This window comes from Aotus nancymaae, unplaced genomic scaffold (genome assembly GCF_030222135.1).
Source record: "Aotus nancymaae isolate 86718 unplaced genomic scaffold, 86718_ANA_hifiasm-v0.15.2.pri h1tg000036l, whole genome shotgun sequence".
Classification (NCBI taxonomy): domain Eukaryota; kingdom Metazoa; phylum Chordata; class Mammalia; order Primates; family Aotidae; genus Aotus; species Aotus nancymaae.
The window spans coordinates 87546430-87568205 of NW_026988450.1; the positions used below are offsets into that span (position 1 = coordinate 87546430).

At 50.5% G+C, this 21776-nt stretch overlaps 1 protein-coding gene across 1 annotated transcript in view; it reads right to left on the reverse strand.

The window, feature by feature from the left end:
- Positions 1–10270: 10270 nt before the first annotated feature.
- Positions 10271–21776, reverse strand: part of TRAPPC9 (trafficking protein particle complex subunit 9) — a 730305-nt gene continuing 718799 nt past the window's right edge. The window contains exons 22-23 of the mRNA XM_012461180.2: positions 11838–12061; positions 10271–11151 (exon numbers count right to left, since the gene is read on the reverse strand). Of these exons, the coding sequence (XP_012316603.2) occupies positions 10984–11151; positions 11838–12061 (392 nt within the window). The 3' untranslated portion in view covers positions 10271–10983. The remainder of the gene's footprint in view (positions 11152–11837; positions 12062–21776) is intronic.

Consider the following 21776-nt stretch of genomic DNA (forward strand, 5'->3'; position numbering starts at 1 on the left):
GAGGCTTGGAGAGGTGCAGTGACTTCTCGGGACATTCAAATGGCAAGGGCAGAGTCCAGAGCTAAAGAGCATAGTCCAGATCTAAACCCAAATAAGACTGGAGGCGAAGCCCAAGCTTTCAATGGCAGATAGGGAAGCCTCCCATGTCCTCTGGTGAATTCCTGGTTATGGAAGGGTTCCAGTCCATTTATTCAAAGCCAGGCGGAACACAACAAGCACTGAATTAGGTATCAAGAGAACTTGATTCTGTTTCATGCTCTGCCACCAGCTTGTTGGGGGCCTGGGCCAAGACTTTTAAGACTTCTGCCCTTCTGCAACTCTCTGAGTTCCTCATAAGGCTTGTCTCCCTAGTGCTAGCAGGTCGCTGTCCGTGGTGCTAATGGCGCTCCTGCCTGAGGGCTCCACCTTCACTCTCTTACAGAGGAGCTGGCTTGGGCAGCTGCCAGGAGCACACTGTGATTAATCAGCAGGTTTGAAATGGCAAACTAAATTCTAAAGGTGGAAGGAAGGAAGAATTCTTTATTGGTTTGCTGGGTCAGTGCCAAAGGATCTTAACATTCTTTTTTTCTTAACCAAAAGCCATGTCGTTGACAATTCTCATCACCTGAACTGAATATCTCATTTTTTGGACAGAGACCTAGCATTTTAGACAGAGACCACTTAATAGAGAAGTGGAAGAAATGGAGTGTTTCCTAATTTCTAAAGCCCTTTCTTTGCTCCTCACAAATCCCATTGTTCTTTCCCCCAGAGGGAATCAGTATGCTAAATTTTGTGTTAATTACTTACTTTTGGTCTTTATCATTTGCTTGTGTGTTTCCACTTGTGTATATATTCTTAATAAACACATTGATTTGCTTCTAGAACTGCATTTAATTGGAGTCATACTACATGTATTTCTCTATTCCCTGCTTTGTTCCTTCAACATTATGTGTTTGAGATGCATTCATGTTGCTGCATATTCACCATTGTTTAGTATTATTCTATAGAATACGCCATAGTGTACCCATTCCAGTCTTAATATGACATATGGACTTTGTCATTTTTTTCTATTATTAGTAATTATGCTATAAATATTCTGGAACATATGTTGCACAAGACTTTGGGTTTCATTAAGGTATGTACATGGTAGTGGAATTGCTGGGTTATAGCCTATGACTAGTTCAACTTTACTAGAAGTGGTAGAGACTTATGGTGTTCACTATATCACATTCTCTCCTCCTCCTATGGGAGATATGACCCATTTGCAGCCGGTTGGAGTCATGTAACTTGCTCTGCCCCATGGATTCTGAAGACAAGTTGCATATCCTTGCCAGGTTGAATATTCTCAGTGTCGGACCCTCCTCATGTTCCTCCATTTGTGACTTGTCGCTCCATTCTCTTTATGGTAAATTTTGATGAACAAACCTTCTTAACTTTCATACAGTTGTATTTATCATTTTTTATGGCTAGTGCTTTTTGTGTCTTCTTTAGCATATTCCCTATGCCAAGATAATAAAGATATCTATAATGTCTTCTAGATGCTTTAAATTTTGGCTTTCATGTCTACATATTTACCTAGAATACATACATTTTTTCATATGGTGTGCAGTAGGGGCCAACATCCCTTTCTCCCTATGGTTACTCATTTTCCCAGCACTATTTAGGGAATTGCACATCTTTTCTCCATGGGCATATGATAGCAATATGTCATGCATCGAGTCTTCATATATGCATGGTCCATTTCTGGGCTCCACATTAGTCCACTTGTCTATTCCACACTGTCTAATTGCTTTAGCATAACAATACAGTTTGATTTATTCTTCAAGAGTATGTTAGCTATTGTTGGACCTTTGCATTTCTATATAAATTTTAGAATCAGCTTGCCAAGTTCCATCAAAAAAAAAAAAGTCAAGATTTTTATTGGTGTTGCATTGAATCTGTAGATCAATTTAGCAAGAATTTACATCTTTATGAGAAGAAGTCTTCCAACCCATTTATTTAGATCTTCTTTAATGTCCTGCAATAAATTTTTATAACTTTCTCCATAAAGGTCTTGGATATTAAAGGAAAGATTTATTCTTGGTTTCTGTATTAGTTTCCTATTGAGGTTGTAACAAATTACCACAAACTTAGTGGCTTAAAACAACACAAATTCATTATCTTACAGTCCTGGAAGGATGAAGTCTGAAATGAGTCTCACTGGGCAGAAATAAAGGTGTCAGCAGGGCTGCATTCCCTACGGAGTTTCTAGAGGAGAACACGTTTCTTTGCCTTTTCCAGCTTCTGAAGTTTGAGGCATTCCTTAGCTCTTGACCCCTTACTCGATCTTCGACAACATTGAGCTAAGTTCTCTTGCTGCCATCTCTCTGACTCTCCTTTGCCTCCCTCTTTCCCTTTTAAGAATTCTCATGATTACATTACGTCTACCTTAATAATCTGCCTATCTTAAGACCAGATGATTGGCAACCTTAATTTTATCTGCATTCATTATTCCTCTTTGCCATGTAACTCGATATATTCATAGGTTCTGGGAATTGGATGTAGGCATTTTTCAGATGCTGTTATTCTTCCTACCACAGGTTCTTTATATTTTTGTAGTTCTAAGAATAATAACTTTTATAATTTTATTTTCTAGATGTTTGTTGCTATGGTGCAGTAGTGTTGTAGACTTCTGTACACTGATTTTGTATACAAGAACCTTGCTGAATACTTTAAAATTCTAATAAATCTAATGATTCTTTAGTTTGCTATTGATATAATGTATACATGAGTTTTGTTTCTTGGTTTCTAGATTTTCTTTGCCTTTCTGTACTAGCATGGAGCCCTCATACAATGTTGACTAAAGTGAAGATAATGAGCATCCTTGTCTAATTCCTGCCTCAATAATGAGAATAAGGCTTGCTGTATATAGTTTTTATAGGCAGTCTTTTATCAGGTTAAGGAAATTATCTTCTAGACTTAGCTTGCTTAGAGTTCTTTTTGGTTTGGGGTAGTTTTTTATCATGAAAGAATGTTGATTTTTATATGAAAAGCTTTTGATATGATCATCATATGATTTTTCTAATTTGTTAGTGGAGTGAGCTCATTAATAGCTGTTTAAATGTGAAACCAACCTTGCATTCTCTGAATGCAGGCATCTTGATCATGATACACTATCTTTTTTCACACATCATTTAATCTGTTAACATTTAAAAGTTTTGCATTTAAATGATGCTTGATTTAGCCTGAAATTTCTTTTCTCATGTTACTTCGTCAGATTTTGGTATTAAGATTATGCTAACCTCATACAAATATTTGGGTGTTTACTCTTTTTCTACATTTAGAAATATTTTGTGTATCATTACGATGTTTTATTCCTTAAATGTTTATTAGACTAAAAACTATCTGGGCCTACAGTTTTCTTCTTGGAAAGATTTTTACCTTGATTTGATTTCTTTACTGGCTTTAGGATTATGCAGTCTATTATCATAAATTTTATTATTCTAGAAAATTTATATTTAAGTTTTTGAGTTTATTGACATAAAGTTCTTCATAATTTCCTCTTACATTTATAATATCCTTGTATCATTGTCTGCAGTATCTGATGTCCCCTTTACTTGTAATGTGATTGTTTGTGTCTTTTCTTTTTTCCTTATTAATCTAGTCAGAGGTTTCTCTATTTTATCAGCTTTTTCAGTAAATAACCTTCGGCTTTTTGCTATTGTGTGTTTCTTTTCTATTTTATTAATTTATGATCTCATCTTTATTATAGCTTCTTTTCTTTGATCTCTACTGCCATCATTTTCAGGTTCTGGGGATGGTGCTTAGCTCATTAACTTTCACTCTTTCCTCTTAATTACAAGCATTTGAGTTTATAAATTCTGCCTCTAAACACTGACTTATCTGAATCACACAGGTTTTGACATTACTTTTATCATCATCCATTTTCAATATTTCCTACTTCCTACTTTCCATGGTGGTTTCTAATTTCAACTGTGAGTTACCTGTAAGTGTTACCTAATTTCCAAATACATGAGACTTTTATAATTATAAAAAATTAAGATAATTAACAAAAAAGTGATCAATTCCTAACCGAATCATATTGGGTTCAGATAATGTGATCTATATAACAGTCCTTCCATTACATATTGGACCATAAAATAATAACATATGTGCTTGATAAAAATGTCTCTGTACAGCTGTTGAGTGAAATACTCTCTATATGTCCACTAAGTCAAATTTACTTATTAGACTTTTCAAATCTTCTATACTCTTAGTAATTTTTATCTTCTTGCTCTTTCATTTTCTGAGAGAACTGTGTTAAAATATTCTACTATAATTGTTGGTCTGTCTCTTTCTCCTTATAGTTCTGTCAGATTCTGCTTTCTGTATTTGACACTGTATTATTAATAGCATACAAATTTGGAGTTATTATAGCCTCCTGGTGAATTACTACTCTTAACATCATGATATTATTGCCTTCGTTTCTAGAAGTAATTTGGGTTTTGTGCCTTATAATTTCTTTTCATTAGGACTTTCCTGGTACATATTTTCTTGCCATTTCATTTCAACCTTCTGTATCATTATGTTTTAATGTATATTGTAAACATCATAAACCTGACTTTGTGGGTTTTGTCATCTTTCATCTAACAGATTTAGTATACTTTCATTTATTATAGGTACTTATTTCCACAACTTATAATCACCTTTTAGCTGTTACATAACTTCTCTGTGCCTCATTTTTCTCCACTGTAATACAGGGATAATAATGATACGTACTTCAAAGACTCTTGGCTGGGAGCAGTGGCTCACGCCTATAATCCCAGGACTTTGGGAGGCCAAGGCAGATGGATCACCTGAGGTCAGAGTTCAAGACCAGTTTGGACAACATGGTGGAACCCCATCTCTACCAAAAATAAATAAATAAATACATACAAAAAAATTAGCTGGGTATGGTGGCAGGCACCTGTAATCCCAGCTATTTGGCAGGATAAGGCAGGAAAATCTCTTGGACCCGGAAGGCAGAGACTGCAGTGAGCCAAGATCATGCCATTGCACTCCAGCCTGGGCAACAGAGTAAGAAGACTTCATCTCAAAAATAAAAAAAGAAAGAAAGAAAGAAAAAGACTGTAAGTAAGCTTATCTAAATCTATATATCTCCTAAGGAAGGAATAGAGACTTCCTTACAAGCATACTTGTATTTGATAGCACACATATGAAGATTACATATATATAATTTTAGAAGAAAGCCTAACACACATGGCCATATTAAGTGTGGGCATCATTATTAGTATTACTAAAGCCATTAGGGTTGTGGTTTTATTTGTTCTACCATTTCTATTTCTTTCTATAGTTTTTCTTCTATCCTTTCTTGACTTCTTTCAGAATGATTCGTTTTCCTTATTCCTGTTTTGGGGTTCACAAATTTAGATGTTCATGCTATTTTTCATCTTTTTGATAGTTGCCCCAAAAATGGAAACTGGAAAACCTTTTTTTTTGAGACAGGTTCTCATTCTGTCCCCTAGGCTGGAGTTCAGTGGTATAATTATGGCTCACTGCAGCCTCGACCTTCCAGCTTCAAGTGACCCTCCCATCTTAGCCCTCTGAGTAACTGGGACTACAGGCATGAGCCACCACTCCTAATTTTTAACTTTTTTGTAGAGATGGGGCCTTGCTATGTTGCCCAGGCTGGTCTTGAACTCCTGGGCTCAAGCGATCTTCCCACCTCAGCCTCCCAAAGTGCTGGAATTGCAGGCATGAAGCATCATGCCTGGCTAAAACTTTCATAAATAAAGCACAAAGCCCATGTCTAAGTCAGTCAATATCTTTACCCTTCTCCTAAACCTTGGGAATTGAAATTAAAGGACCTTATCACACTTTAATTCCAATCATCTCCTCACCAACATTTATGTGCCATTTTGCTATGTATGTTAATTCTATTATGCTGTAACTCAATAATTCACAATTATGATTATGTGTACTGTAAATGTTTATTTAGACTTACCCACATATGTATCACTGAATTGTTCTTCTTTCCTTCTTGCATCTCTGACACTCCATCTGGTATCAATTTCCTTCTATTTGTGGTTCATTTTTTCAAATTCCCTTTAATGAGGTTTTGGCGGTGGAAAACCCGCTTTTGTTTATAATAAAATGTCATTATTTTACTCATTGAAAAGTATTTTTGTTGCTCAGCACATTCTTGATATTATTTCGCTAACTCCTGGACTCCACTGTTGGTGGTGAGAAGTCAGCTGTCGATCAGTTGCCACTTTTTGCAAAGTAATTTGTCTTTTCTCTTTTAAAAATCACACCTTTGCATCTGGTCTCCTGAAATTGTATTATGATGTTTCAACTGTGTATTTTAAATGTCATGTGACTTGGAATTTCTTGGGCTTCTTGAATCTGTGGATTTTTATCCTTAGGAGTTTTGAGGCATTCTCAGTCATTATTTCTTCAATACTGCATTTTCTCCATTTTCTTTATCTTCTCCTCCAGGAACTCCAATTAGATATATTTGAGTTTCTCACTTTGTCCTCCATGTTTCTGTAAGTTTCTTTCCTATTTTCTGGTCTTTCTGGTCTCTACTTTTAATAACATCTTCAATTCTATCTTTCATTCACTAGTTCTCTCTTAAACTGAGTTTAATCTGCTCTTCAAGCTATTCATTAAATATTTCACTTCAATTATATTTTCAGTTGCAGAAGTTCTGCTTGATTTTTTATGTTATTCTAGTTCTTTACCTAGTTTAATCTTCTTTTTCATTCATTTCTTGGAACACATTAAGCATAGTCATTTTATAGTCTACGTCTGGTAAGTCCAGTATCTGATTCTTTTTCAAGCCTGCCTTTGCTGATTTTGTCTCTCCTAGCTCTCACTCATGATGCATTGCTTGTGTATTCCATGACTTTCTTTGTTTTTAAACTCTGAATTAATCATCTTCCTTGTAGAACTTCAGGTTTTCGGATAAAAGTGAATTTCTCCAGAAAGGATGTGTTTATATCTATGTCTGGTACCTGTGTGTATAACGGGGTGTTGTCTAGGACCACTTTGAAATTAATTAAAACTTAAGGTTTGGAAGAGGCATTTAGGAAGTGGAATTTGGGACTGCGAATTCTCGGGAGGGTCAATTTGGAATCAAAGGGTCAAGACAGGGAAGCATTATGTCTACTCTCCTAGTAGGATGGGAAGAGGATTGTTTTCAGTTCATCCTTTACTCAAGGTGTAATCTTTGGGCTCTCACCTGCTAGATTCCCTGGCCAGTGGGCCCGGGATTTGTCATCTTCCCTTCAGTTTTAGAAGGCTGAAGAAACTGATACTCCTGCTTTGGGAAAAGCCCTCAAAGTGGAAGTTGGCATCAGTGCACAGCTCACCTCTCAGGACTTTGCCTACACACAGGTACGGTATTTCTGACTCTCCAGCTCATGGATATACTTACAAATATGATTTTAGTTGTTTTCAGTAAGAGGCTTAGCCTAGACCCCCAGTCTAGGTCTCTAGTCCCTCATGTGGAAACCCTTCTTTGATCAATATTTATTGTGTCTTAAGACATTACTTGAGGACCCAGGAGCCATGTGGTCACATACATCTCACTCTCTCTTCCCTGCTTACTGGGATCAGAAATACCTCTTACCAAGTCATCATGGACAGTTTCTTGGCTGGCAGGCTCAGAGGCCCCAAATGATGCTCACGTTTTTTAAAAAACATCTGCAGGTCCAGACTTTGCTTAATACTTCTACTGACAAAGTGCTCGCTCCGCTGGCACTCCCTGTCCCATTTGAGCGCTTGTGTTAGAAAGTTCTGCCTTATATGCCTCATGTTACCTAATACATTAAGCCATGTAGGGGACTAACGGAGAATAGCATGTGTCCTGTTAACGGTCCCAGGAGAAGAATGGAATTTCAGGCACATGGCGCAGGATGTTTCAGGCAGAGGCCATGTGGATGGAACTAACGGAGGGCTAGGAGAAGGTCTCCAGTATTTATTGAGAACTTGCTATCATGTGCTAAGAAAACCTAGGAGATTAAATCTAACAAACTAGTATGAAAGTGCCCATGAAATAAATATTTTTTATCTCTATGCAGATTAAAAAAAAATCAAGGCTTAATTTAAGTAACTCCTCCAAGGTCAAGGAGCTGACATGTGGCTGAGCTGGAATTCAGCTTCTCAGACATCTTCCTCTGAATGCTTGCCTTCCTTGTGAATTTCAGATGACAGAGCATGACGGTTGCAATGATTATGGGGTCACTGCAGGCCTGTCCTGCCCTGAGGGACCAAGGATCAGAAGGGCAAAACCAACACGCTCAGCTAGTGAAGTGAAGTGGACATGGTCTATTCCTGGCTTACCCTCCACCGCCCCCATTCCAGGGGCCTAGAAAAGCAGCAACTGCCAGACTATTGCCAGGTAGCCAGCAGCACAGGGCCCTGGAAGAGCCTGGAGGATGCTGCACTGCCCCTGAGACACCCGGCCCAGGTCCTCCATCTCAGCCACTGTCCACAACACAGCTCCATAGCCAGAACGACCCAGCCACAGAAATGCCAGCAAACAACACCCCTGGCTGCCCACATCCCACAGGGAAGTTCCAAACGCTTGGAGCACACGCAGGGCCTGACTCCAGGTCACCTTCTCCACTAGGACAGAAAGGATGCCCTGGGGGTGGGGAACGGGCTGAGGCTGGCAGTGCCAGACTGTATTCGGGTCATTTTCCAAGAGGCCTAGGTTATTTCTAACACCTCCTCCTCCAAGAAGACAACTTTGCCTCCTGCCCCTTGAAAGTCTTCCTTCTGGTGGCATCCACATTTTCTCTGGTAACAACTGTTGTGGGTATTTTTTGTATTTTGGGAAATTAAAAAATAGAGAAAACTGCCAAAAAGAATTACAGTCACCAATATGCTTGGCACTCAGAATCAGGTACTGCCAGAGTTTTCCGTATGGGCTTTTCCAGGCTTCTGTGTGCGTCTATGTCAAATCTGGACCTACGGCTACATCTGTACCTGTAGCTCTGTGTGTACCCGTATCTTGCACCTATTGTGCTTTTGAAAAGAAAATATGTTCCTAAAGTCCCCGTGACCACCACCCCCATTCTGAGATCAGATGAGATGACAACTGTAACCCGAGATGAGGTCACTATTCTACAGGGGATGTGTATCCTTTCTGTCTTTTAAACATGTTGCTATAGATGCGTTCTGAGGCACAGACAATGTATGATTTTGGGGGACACTGTCTACACAAGTGTGGTTGGCCTGCGTCCAGCATCCTGGAACGTGTTTCATTCAGTGACATATTTTTGGGCTCTATTGAGGTTGACACACATGGACATTGTCCATTCAGAAACAGCCCAAGTAGCCAGGCCCCCAGCTACGCTGCTGCGTCCTGAAGGGAAGGGCTGGAGAGACCGCCCGGGGGTCCTCACCTACTACTGCAGCCAGACCTTCTGGGGCTGCCTTCCCTGGAGCTTTGAGCAGATGCTGAATGAGCTCCAGGGACCAAGCGCCACTGGGTACCTGCCCCGACATGCCCCCAGCCCACATCACATCACAGCATGCTCCCATCCTTCACTGAGTGACAACAGGAGGTCACAGATGGAGTAAAAAACCTGTTCCTCAGGCCAGAGGCCACAGGGTGACCTTGCTTGCAGCAAGGGAGGTTCAGGCCTGGAGTTTCAGGTCCTCAGGAAGCTCCCTCAGCCCCACAGGCCTCCTAATGCCAACATGACTCTTCCCCATGGGAGGTCAGAGCAGCCCCTTCCTGGCTCTGCCTGTTTGGCAGAGTGGCCTTGGGGAAGCCCCAGCCCTGTTCTCTGTCCCCCAATACTCCCTGAGGCTTTCAGTGCCCAAGGGGTGCCTGACAAGCCTGGTGTCTGCTGGGGACCAAGGGCTGTTTATCCTCTCCGGAAACAGAGGAGCCAAGGGTGAACACAGCCAGGAGCCTGCCCCCAGGCCAGGACTCCTGGGGGTGGTATAGACACGCCCCAGCTCTGGCCCTCGAGGAAGAGGTAAGCCACGTGCTTTCCCTCTCCCATTCTCCCTGAGGAACACAGGGCCAGGTGCCCACTGTTGTCGGTGGCTCGGGCTCAGTCACACTCTGCACTAGTGACCTCCCTCCCCTGTGGGGCTCCCCTCCACCTCCCACACAAGCTGCTGCTGCCCAGATTCTGGTCTCGGGGTTTGCTTATGAGGGAACTCTAACTCAGATCCCGTCCCTTCCTGGGTCCAGCCTCTGCTGGGAAGCCAGCCACCTGAGTTGGGGGCTAACGGGCTGGGTGGGGGCCCTGAACCGCACTGGGCCAGCAGATGCAGGAAGGCAGGGAGGAGGAGGCAGGCCATTTATTGAAGAACTGCTCACAGACATGGACACACATAGCCAGTGTACCCAGAGCCCACCCTGGGGCCAGGGGACACCCAGAAACTTCAGAGCAGCCAGCCCAGGCCTGGACATTTGCCTACCACGGTGGAGGGCCCCTCTTGGTGTCAACCATCCATGACCACCTACGGCACCATCTCTCCTGCCAAGCTGCCATGGGGGTCTCCAGGAAGAGAACCAGCCTTGGGGAATTCCAAGGCCCAGGGAGGGAGGGAAGCTGCCCACACCCTCAGGCCATGCCCAGCCTCATGCTCACCGTTTCTTTCTATGGCCAAAGGGAGGTGGCTGGACGAGGGAGGTCCCTCTGCCGGGGTGAGAGCAGCACAGCGCGGCTGGGGCCCCAGGTCACAGGAACGGGTGCAGGGATCCCGGGACCTGGGCTGGATGGGCCCCCACTCTGGGGTTTACTCCGAACCAGCCTGGGCATGGTCCAGGGAACAGTGTGGGAAGGGGTGGGGCATGGGGTGGGGCTGCCATGTCCAAGGGCTTCTGCGTGGCCCAGCAAAGGCGCTATAGGAGGAATGTGAGCAGAGGGCTGAGTGGGGGCGGGGGCAGGAGGAGGAGACGGGGCTGCAGCAAAGGCCTTGCTCATCGCAGGGGGTGTGGGAGGCCAGGCAGGGTCACCTCTGGGCCTGCAGAAAGAAGGACGGCCATGGGCGGGCTCAGGCCTGCACCTCCAGGGCGCGCACGTGCACGCTGGGCAGGCAGAACCACGAGGGCGGCAGCTCCTTGCTGGTGCTGTCTTCGTGGAACCGGATGTGGAGGAAGAAGTCGCCCGTGTAGAGGAACAGGAGGGCCCCGAGGCAGGCCGACTGGCCGGAAGGCTGCACCTGAGGGGGAGGAGAAACATGCGTCAGTCTGGTCAGCAGCATGAGCCACTCAAAGCTACCAGGAGCTCCAGGAACCTGCCTGGACATTGGTGCTACGGGGGAAGTGAGGGCCCCCCAGGCCTGGTTCCAGTGCCCCCTCCAGCAGGTCACTATGCCTCTCCGAGCCCGTTTTTATCTTTGAAAGGAGTCGCTAACATTCCCATTCTTGAACTGTTTGGGGGTTCAGGGGGTCAGGAGTGTGGGAGGGAGGGAGAGGTTGGGGTGAAGGGGAATGGAATGTCAGCCTGCACTGGAGCCTGACAGTGAGGAGGTGCTGAGAGGTGGCTTGGGAGGTGGGGGCTGAGGGCGTGGGCTGCAGCCTCTGCATGGGAGGAGCGGCAGGCGACACCACAGAGGGTCAAATCACGAGCGGTGCCCTGTCTTGGGCCCAGCTCCCGTTCCCAGCACACTCTCCTGTTTCACCAACCCTCAGGGCGTCACTGTCCAGGACTCAGAGACAGAGGTGAGCTCATCTAAGTTCCTGCAGTGAATGGGGCAGCCCCAGTGTGCATACACGTGACCACAGAACCGCTGCTACTGTCGTGGGCTGACCCCAAAGCCCCCCACCCAGGGAAGCGGAACAATGACCACGAGGGCCTGGGCGCACAGCCGGAGGCCCCCAGCCCGCCCTGCACACCACCACGCACAGCGTCGAGGTAGAAGGTGCTGGAGCCCACGAAGGAGACGGTGTCACGCAGGTCGTAGTTGTGCACGCCGTTCTGGTGGTCCTGGAAGGGGACCACGGTGAGGGCGAAGGGCCCAACGCTGCGTGGGCTCCAGTTGGTCAGCCGCACCTCCAGGCGCACGGGGTCACCCACCTGGCAGGCCGCCGTGGCCTCACGGTCACACGGCTGTCCGTCTACCAGCACATCTGCAAGGGACACGAGACTGTCAGGGGCTGGGCTGGCCTGCATGACCCAGCTGGCCTCCCCTATCCATTCAGTGATTCATTCATTTCTTCCCTCCTTTCCCCTTCAAGGCAGCCACCCACTCCCTGCCAGGCTGGGCACTGGAGACACAGATGTGCGACCAGTTCCTGGTCTCCAGAAGAGGAACCTTGAGAAAGCAGGTGTGGCGGCTAGAGCTATAACTCAGGGGGTCTGCGCCCCGCTGGAGAGGCAGCTGGGAGGGCCTGCCAGAGGCTCCTGCCACAGCCCACCTGGAAGGGGAGGACCTCTCTAGTGAGTCAGGGGCTGACATCCAGGTAAGAGTCTGACACTGTGGAGGTGAGTGTCCAGGTCAGGTGAGCTTTGGAGCACAGGCAGGCCCCAGGTCCCTCACCTCGGGGGTATGCAAGACCACACACTCCCGGAGGTGGTGTCTTGATCTCATTCCCCTGGAGGAACGCACGTGGGCTCTGGCGCTCCCCGTGAAGTGGCTGCACCGTGTTTTCCTCATCCTGTCAGCCTGTCCAGGGTGCCTGACACACAGCCCAGCAAAGAACAGGTGCTCAGGGAGCTGTACAGGCCTGGGACCTGTGGACCCTCCAGGCATAGGGAATTGGGCTTGGGCGGAAGAGCACGGAGCCAATCCCTCTCCCCTTCCTTGCTCACAGACCCCAAGAGCTTGCAGACAAGGAGGCAGCCTCCTAACTGGGCAGCAGCAGGAAAGGAGCCCAAGGCTGGGGTGGGGTGGGGATGGGGAGGGTGTGCCCCCTCTCGGGAGCGAGCCAATGGTCAGGGTGGCAGGTTTGATGGTGACCCCCAAAAGGCGTGAGCATGTGACCATATTTGGGAAGGAGGTGTCTTTGAAGACGTAATCAAGCAAAAGATCCTGATAGGAGCTCATTCTGGATTAGAGTGAGCCCTGCAGTGAGTGACAAACGTCCTCATACGGGACAGAAGAGGAGAACACACAGACAGAGACAGAGGCTGAGACTGGAGGATGCGGCGGGGAGCAAAGGAGCCCCTAGAGCCCCCAGGAGCTGGAGGAGGGAGGAAGAAGCCCCCACAACCTCTCACGGTCCTGCAGCGCCCTGGCCTCAGCCTTCCTGCCTCCGGAACTGAGAACACACGTCTGTTATTCAAGCACCCAGTCTGTGGTCATTCGCTGCGGCAGCCCTAGCAGACTAAGACAGGGAGGGCCCTTCCTGCTGGGGGAAGGCTACCTGCTGTGACCCCATTGTGGAGGTCACAGAAGTGGGGGTCCTGCAGACTGCAATTCGACTTCACGTCATCTGGGTACAAACTGTGTGGCTCCGGGAGCCAGCCTGAGCCCTGTGGTCTGCCACGGCTGATGCTCCTCTGTGGGAGCCGTGGAGTAAGGGTGATGCAACGGTGACACGCAGAGGGAAAGCACGTGGGCCACAAGAGCACTCCCGCCCCTTCTGCCCCTTCACACAGTCATGGGTGTCCTGGGCCAGGCCCGCTGCCAGCACCCTACAGCAGAGGACCCTGGAAATGCTCTGGTCTGCAATGCTCTGCCCTGGACCTCTGTTCCGTGGCTGCAAGGGGGGCCTTGTTGGGCGTCCTCGCTGCAGCCCCAAGAGGAAGTTCCTCTGAAGACTGGCTGCCTAGCTGGAATGGTCAGGCCAGAGCAGGCGACTTCAGGCACGGTCAGGCCTCCTGCTGTCCTGCCTGGGTTCCACTGGCCCCACACGCAGGTGAGGAGGAAAGTACCTTCTAAGACCCCAAGTCACCCTTCTGGCCCCCAAAGAGAATGGCAGAGCAAGGGCAGAGCAGGGGGCAGGGGATGGGTGGCTTGCGGGGAGAGGCCTCCAGGAGTGTAAACAGGCACAGAGGAGGCCCCCTCCTCCTCACCTGTGGCCTGGAAGGCACAGCTTAGGAGGAAACAGAAGAGCCGGCCTCAGGGGCCAGTGGGGGACCGGCGGGCGGTGCCCTCCCCTCGGAGCGTCTCCTCTGCCGACTTCCTGGAGGCACAGCCAGGGTTGCAGAGGGTGTCCCCAGAAGGGAGGGACACAGAAAGAGAGACACACACACAGAGATGCAGAGACCATCAGGCCAGAGGTGGCACGTGGGATTTCGGGCTGGGGCTCTCACAGGAGCTGGGGCACATCCGTATCTCTCGGTTCCACGCGACAAGACAGCTTCTCCACCCGGGCTCTCCCTCATCACGCCTCCCCTGGTTTTGTTTCTTTGATGTCATAAGCTTTTACAAAATGTTATTAAAAACTTGGAAAGGTCCTAGAAGTACAAATAACTTTAAAAATCCCACGTAATTCCAGTCCCTTCCTTGACAGCCACTCTCGGAGTGCGGCACGGGTCCCCTCCTGCCGCCTCCTGTCTCGGTTGCAGATGTGGTGGCTGTGGCTGACACACAAACCTTCACCCTGCTCTCTGGAACCACGAGAATGGAAACACGTCCCGCGCTGTGGAGGTTTTGTGAGCACCTTTTCAAAGGCTGCAGACAATTCCATTACACTGCAATGTCGGCCACTGGCATGTGGCTCGTGTCCACTGTTTTCAGTGTAAGTGACTAAGGCACACCTTTTTCTATTGAGCTCTGTCTGAATTCTGAGTTTATGTTCCTGGAACAGCGAGGTAGATGAAATGATCGGAGCAAGGGAAAGAAACATTTCTAAGAGAGGCTGAGAGGTCAGACTGACCTCCAGGAACCTCTGTCCATCTCCCATCCTCAGGGCTGGAGCTGAAAGGGGCTGCAGAAACCACTCAGTCCCATTCATTCATTCTAAGGTTTACTAGCCTGCTGCTGGTTCTTGCACCCAGTGTGATGAGCATGTCCCGGTGTTGAGCAAGCTCACGATCCAGTGAGAGAAGGAACGCTCAGCCCAGAACTGGGTCATGCCAACACTGTGTGATAGAGCACTCAACAGGTGCCCACCAGAGGGCCCAGTGAAGTGGTCCTTCACTCTGCAACTGTGGAGATGGCATCAGGGAAGGCTTCCTGGAGGAAAGGATACCTTTCCCTATTCTGGTGCTTTTCAAGGCTATGATTTGCCCTCAAATCCCAAGTTTTGCTGCATCCTATGCTTTTGGATGTGCAGGGCCACCTGCACTGAGTCTGACCAGGCTGGGATAAGCCTGGGGTTCCTGAGGGCCTGCCCACTGGGCTATGTGCAGTGTCCTTGAGTACTTCCAACAGTGCCTGACATGCAGCAGACAGCATGAAGACAGGCTCTTTGTTCTCCCAGCTGGTCTGTTCTGCTGAGCCCAGAAGGTAAGACCAGAGGGACCTGAGCCTGAGCGCTTCTATCTATGGGGCCCGGGGCATGTCTACACCTCCTAAGTCTCAGTTTCCTCTTCCGTAACACGGAGCTGACGCTAATGCATCGGCAGTTGTGATGAGCTCATGTCCCTGCCGGGGACTCAGTCGCAGCACGTACACGTGAGCATTTGAGGGACTTTGTCTTGAGGCCCAGTGCCACTGGGGCGGTGGCTTTTGTCTGGAGTCTTGGTTATCTGTCTGTGCCACAGAGCCCAGCACAGGGAGGCTCCCATCAACCCCCAGCCCTTCTCCTTCCTCTACCTCTGTGCCACCCAGGCCGGGCCTCGGTAAATGTTTCTCGAACAGTGAACTGAACCAGGCGTGGTCTGAGCCTCTTGAAAAAAATAGGGGCAGAAGGAGCGAGCAGATGTCAGTGTGGCCTCCTTGCTGGTTCCGTTAAGGGAAAGATACGATTCTGTGCAAATCAGTGAAGGGTGCTTGGCTCATTACCGCCCTACTCTTTTTTTTTTCTTTTGCAGAGAACTGTGTGGGCTGCTGGGGCAGGAGAGGACTGGTCTGTGGGCTCCAGGACGGAGCCACCCTAGCCCGCCTGTTAACCCTTCCTAGCCCTGGCTCTGTACAACCCCTGGGCAAGAGAAAGCTGATGAAGGCTTGGAGCCAGCTCTCCCTGTAAACGTTGCTGGTGGAATACTTCTTTGCTATTTTCTCTCCAGGAAGAGAAGGACTGTGTGGCACTTAGGTATGACGCCAGGGCAGCAGGAGTTGGCAGGGGTTGTGGCCAGAGCCAAGCCCTGTCGGAGCAGGAGGCCAGGCTCCAGTCCCAGCTTTGCCTCTGACTGCCCTTTACCCTGAGAAAGGCCCTTTGCCAACTGGTGCCCCCTCCATCTCATCTGCAAAACTGGGATAATGATCTTGACCTCCCAGGCTGGAGGCAGGGGTGAAGAACAGAGAGGACCCAGCCAGAGAGGGCACTCCTGCCATAGGCTCTCCTGTTGGCCATCATCGTAGAAGGAGGGCAGCGCTCTGGAATGACGGGCAGCACCTGTCCTGCTTGCTGCTCTGTCGCCGCTCCTAGGGTGACGAACTATCCCAGTTTGGCCAGAGCCAGCCTGGCTTTAGCCTGCATTGCAGGAAATCCTCAGTGCCAGGTAAACTGGGATGGTGGGTCACGCTACCCCAATGCCTGGCACCCACAGTGACTGCCTACCAAATTAACGCATTTCTGTGCTCAACAAGCAGCCATTTCCTTCCTTGCTCCACAGCCTGGGCAGTCCCTACAGCTCCAGCATCTCAGATCCAATCACACGGCACCAAATCCCCTGACGCAGCCTCCTTCCCATGACCCAGAGGAAAGGCAGCCTTCCCATGACGGGGCAGAGCAGGGGTCTGTTTTTGTCCGAGAGCATTAAGCTTCCTGAATTCAACAGGATCCCCTGGTCTCTCCTGGGACCCCAGGGTGAAGCTTTGGAAACGCGGGGGAAACGATCTAATGACTGTGATGATGGCGGTGGCTATGCTCGCAGCTGCCCTGCATCCGGAAGGTTCGACCACACGGCAGGGCTGTGCCCGGGCAGGATTCGCGACAGTGCCAGCGGAAACGCCCTACCTCATCCATTGCTGTCAATTTGCTTCTCTGACTCCAAGCCCCAACGAGCAGTGTCCCGTCCTGGGGAATCAGAGGAAGTGGGCTCATTTCTGCAGGGCCCCCCTCTCCACAGACGCCGTGCTGAGCAGGGCCACACAGACCAGAGAAGAGAAGCTGGGGCTTCTGTCCATCACAAAATGGCTTCCCCAACTCCAACCAGGAAGCGGCTGGGATAAATAATGGGAAAAATTTCTCAAAGACAAGCTGTTTTGAAGCGGTTTCTAAACTGCCATTGAGGGACGGGAAGGAACCACATGTGAAAGCGTGGGAGCTGCTGGGAGCTCAGCCCGGCCTGTGGCCTGACTTCCCCTGCACCCAGCTTCCATCCGCACTCCCCAGGCAGGCCCTGGGGGACAGATCGGGCAGCCCAGGTGCCACGCAGCCTGCCAGCTTCAGCTGGGAAGAGTGGGTGTCTCCTGTGGGGCCCACTGCTCCATCACGACAAAGTGAGCCCTAGGTCCGGGACCCCTGTGAGGAAGTGGACAGCTCTGTGAACACAGCAGCCTGACCAGCTAGCCCCCAGGAGGTGAGCAGTGATGCCAGCGCACGTGTCCTCTTCCTCGAGCACTCATCACCACCCCCAAGAATGCCTTCCCACAGCCTTCAGGTGGGGGTCATCCACCCTCCCCCCGGAAGCCCTGAGTCTGGCGTCTGGGTATGTGGGATCCAGTTTTCTCATGCTGGTCTCCAGGGCTGGTCCCTGTCAGGCTCCCTGCCACCCTCCATTTCCTGGGCCACCAAACCAGCCTCCTCTTGGCAGGCCCAGCTCCGCCTTCCCTCTCCCAGGCGGGATTTGCCCAGCTGTCTGTCATGGAGCTGTCAGCATCACAGGTGAGACCAGACCATCCTGGGTTTGAGTGACTTCTCTGTGCATTTCCACCTTTCTGAGCCTCAGTCTCTTCCCTTTTAGGTCGGGTAGAAGGAGATCATGTCAAGTGGGGTTTGCTTAGGGGCAGCTTGATCCTAACCACCACGGCTCCTAGCCTTCTCTGAGGTGGGGAGAACTGGGACGGGGAAGATTTGCAATTCGATAGCTTCTCCAGGCCCTTCCTTGTCCCCAGGCTAGCTGTGAACACCGAAGAAGCTCCACGCAGGCTGCAATTGACAGGACGGACACAGCAGGGTCAGGTCCGTCCAGCCTCTCCCGGGCCAGGCACCAGGCAGGCAGTTTCAGCCCACTCTGACCACGAGGGAGGCAGACCTGTGGCCTCTGAGGACGTTGGGTCCCCGTAGGCCTTTTTGCCTGGACCTGGAATGTCCTGGCAGGGGCAAGCAGTAGCCTAGGGAGGGGAAGGAGCTCCCGTGCCCACAGCAGCTAGAGGAGGGGGGGGTCATAGCTGAGAGACAGAATGACTAAAGGTCGAAACTTACCCCACAAAGCTTCCTGAATCTCCAGGTCTTCCTTCCCAACAAAGAGGGTGATGTGGTTGACAAAGTAATGTGCCCTCCACTTGCCCATGTCCCAACCCCGAGAGCCTGTGACTATGTCCCCTCCAATGGCCAAAGGAGCTTAGCAGATGTGATGAACTGAAGGTCCCGGAGATGGGGAGAGAGCCCTGGGTCATCGGCATGGGCCCATTGGCATCACAAGAGTCCTTACAAGGCAAGAAAGGAGGCAGGAGATGGGGACACTTCGCTGCTGGCTATGAAGACGGGGGAAGGCGCAAGGGGTGCAGGCACCCCAGGAGTTGGAGAATGCCAGCCCAGGGCTTCTCTCTGGAGCCTCTGGGAGGAAGGAAGTGTAACACTGATCAGACTCCAGCCTTCAGAACCGCATGGTGGGGACGTGTGCTGTTTACGTCACTAACCCTGTGGTGGTGACTTGTGGGAGCAGTGGCGAGCCCAACACAGTGGGGGTCTGAGGACACACACAGAGCCTCTAAGGGACCCAGGCAGCCTCAGGCCACCACTTCACAGGCCGCTGGGGAGACCCAGCCTGGGTGCAGAGCTGGGCCTGGGGCAGGTGGCGCTGGGCAGGGTGTGCAGCTCTTCGAGCCTCAGTTTCCTCATTTGGAATGGTCGTGCCTCCCTCTCAGGGCTGTGGAGCGAGTGTCAGATGCTCTATGAGAAGTGCCAGACAGAGCGAGATGCTCCAGGAATGCCAGCTTCTGCCCACCCCCAGCTTCTGAAACCCAGTGTGCCCCAGGCCAAGACCACATCATTCACTTATTTAACAGACACAAGAGAGGCCCTGAGCCGTGGGCTTGTGCTCCTCTGGGCCACCCTGACATCTCGCCCGGGCATCTGACGGGGCCTCACACTCCGCTTTCTCCTCCAGCCCCTCTTCCCCATGCCTGCCTGAGTGGAGTCGCTCCAGCACCGGCAGCGGCTCAGGCTGGGTCCTCTCCTCCCAGACGCTCTGCCCCAGCCTGGGACATGTTCAGTGGTCTATGCAGCTGGACCTCTGTTTGGCCTCCCCCCGCCCTGCCCTGGCTGGCCGCTCTCTCCTTTCTGCACGGCCACAGCACTGGTGTGAGACGCTGGTAGGTCGTGTCACTCGCACGCTCCTCCCCTGCTTGGCCCATGGCTTCTGTCTACGCTCAGAATAAAAGTCTTGATGAAATTCTCACCCCAACCCTGGTCTCCTCGGCCCTGCAGGCTGCGGCCAGTTTCCTCCCAGAGCCCGTCCCCGGGGCTGCGCCCTACCCGCCACTGCTCCCGAGCTGTCCCAAACCTCCAGCACATCGTTCCTGTCCCAGAGCCTCACCACCCCAGCAGCTCCGTCCTGATGGGCAGGACTTGGCCCTGCCAGAAGCTGTCCCTGACCACACAGTTAAGGACCTCTTGTCCCCACCAGCCACTCAGCCACATTCTGTGTTTTCACATGACCCTAGCATCTGATCTGAAGTGACCTTGTTTATCCATTTGTTTCATTATTAACTACCCGTGTTCCTCCTCGTCAGGAAGCTCCAGGAACATTGGCACTTAGCCGTCTTATTCACCGTGGTGTCCCCAATACCCATTACAGGCAGGCAAATGGCAGACACAAGTTCCATTTCATATCTGCTGAACACATAGATGGATGAGTGAGTGAGTGAATACTGGGCTTTGGGGTTAGGTGCCCAGGTTTGAACGCCAGTCTCACCACTGACTGGCTGTGTCCTGCCCCATTCAAGCCCCGGAGCACCATTTGGCACATGAGGGACCAGGGCTACGTCCCAGAAGCGCGTCCCAAATGAGGACTCTAGGACCAGCTCCCACGCTCCACTCTGGACCCATCCTCGACGGTGCGCTTCTGGAGATAACTTCTGCAGGAAAAGCTCGTGTTGTAAGGAATCTCCTGGGAGCCAATCAGCCTCCTTCCTCAAGGCATTACATCCACACCGGTCCCCTCTTCTGTCCTGCCTCTGGCTCCGCTTCTCCCTCAGATTTAATGTCAGCCAGGGTCACAGAAGTAATTGTGTCTGGCCCAGAATTCCTCCTAAAGTCCCTGCCACATTCATGCTATAGCACATCCAGGCTCTGGCAGAAACACTGGCTAAAATGAAGGCTGTGCCTGCCGGGGAGGGGCTTGGCAGGGCACAGAGAAATGAAGCCACTGGCCAGCCTGCACACGGGCTGTGGGACCCTGTGAGGCTGAGATGAGGCAGGGGGAGGCTGGCCCAGGCTCCCGGGAGGTAAGGTGTGCCTCACTTGGCCCCCACATCCTCCTAGGAGGGCAGAGAGCAGGTGTGGCTTTACTGAGTTTGCAGAAACACACTGAGGTGTAGAGAGGTGACAGGCGCTGACTGGGCCCCATGTGGGCCCTGTGGAAGCAGGCCTGGGAGCCCCATCCTAGAGAACAGTGGGTAGGGGAGGCAGTGCCAGCGGGAATGTTCAACAGGGTAAGGCCAGCACATTCGGTGAGCTCAGGCACTCCCTGGGGACAGGAGCCCTGACTGGACTGTCCTGGGGCAGACCCATCCTTCGGCCTTTCCACCTCTGGCTGTCGTGACCCACTCAGGACTCAGGTTCCTGGAGGGCAGATGTGGGGCTGGTGCAGGCCTTCCAGCCTGGGCTCTGCTGCTTCAGGAGCAGCGCCAGGAGGGGCTGAGTCCAGGGAGATGCAGAGGCCCAGTTCCCATTTCATTCCATAGCTCAGGACTCCAGCCAGAGGTTTATGTGACCCGAATAAGCCCCAGGAGGAGGGTGGAGGACTTGGGGGAAGGGGCCTGCCCCACCTGAACCCAGCCTCCCCTACCTCCAGCCGGCCCCAGCACGACACCCCCCCGGGTGTGACACTGCCCCTGGGCATGATGCTCCTCCCTGGTGCTCCTCCGGTTGTCAGCAGCGACACCCCCCCGGGTGTGACACTGCCCCTGGGCATGATGCTCCTCCCTGGTGCTCCTCCGGTTGTCAGCAGCAACGCCTGACTTCTGGAGAACTCACTGTCTTCGAGGCCCAGGTCTCAGGGCTTTCTAGGTACCCCCTCATTCAGTCCCCAAAGCAGCCCCATTGGAAGTGTGTGGCCCTTGTCCCATTTTACAGATAAAACGCCGAGGCGGCAGGTGGCTCAGGAGCTGGTTCACGGTGAGCCGTGGCAGGTGCAGAGCCCCCGCGGGACTCCTGGGCCCCGGGTTTGGTCTGGTTTTGTTGTTTTTGCTGCTGTTGTCTTCCAATAGCTTTATTGAGATAAAAGTCACACGCCACACAATTCACCCATTGAAAGTGTACAGCTCAGTGGCTGTTAGTATACTCAGGTATGTGCGACCATAGGCAGGTTTCAAACATTTCCATCACCTTCAAAGAAACCTGTATCCTTTCAGCCACCACTGCCCCGACCCCCAGACCCTCTCCACTCCCAGCCCGGGGCAAC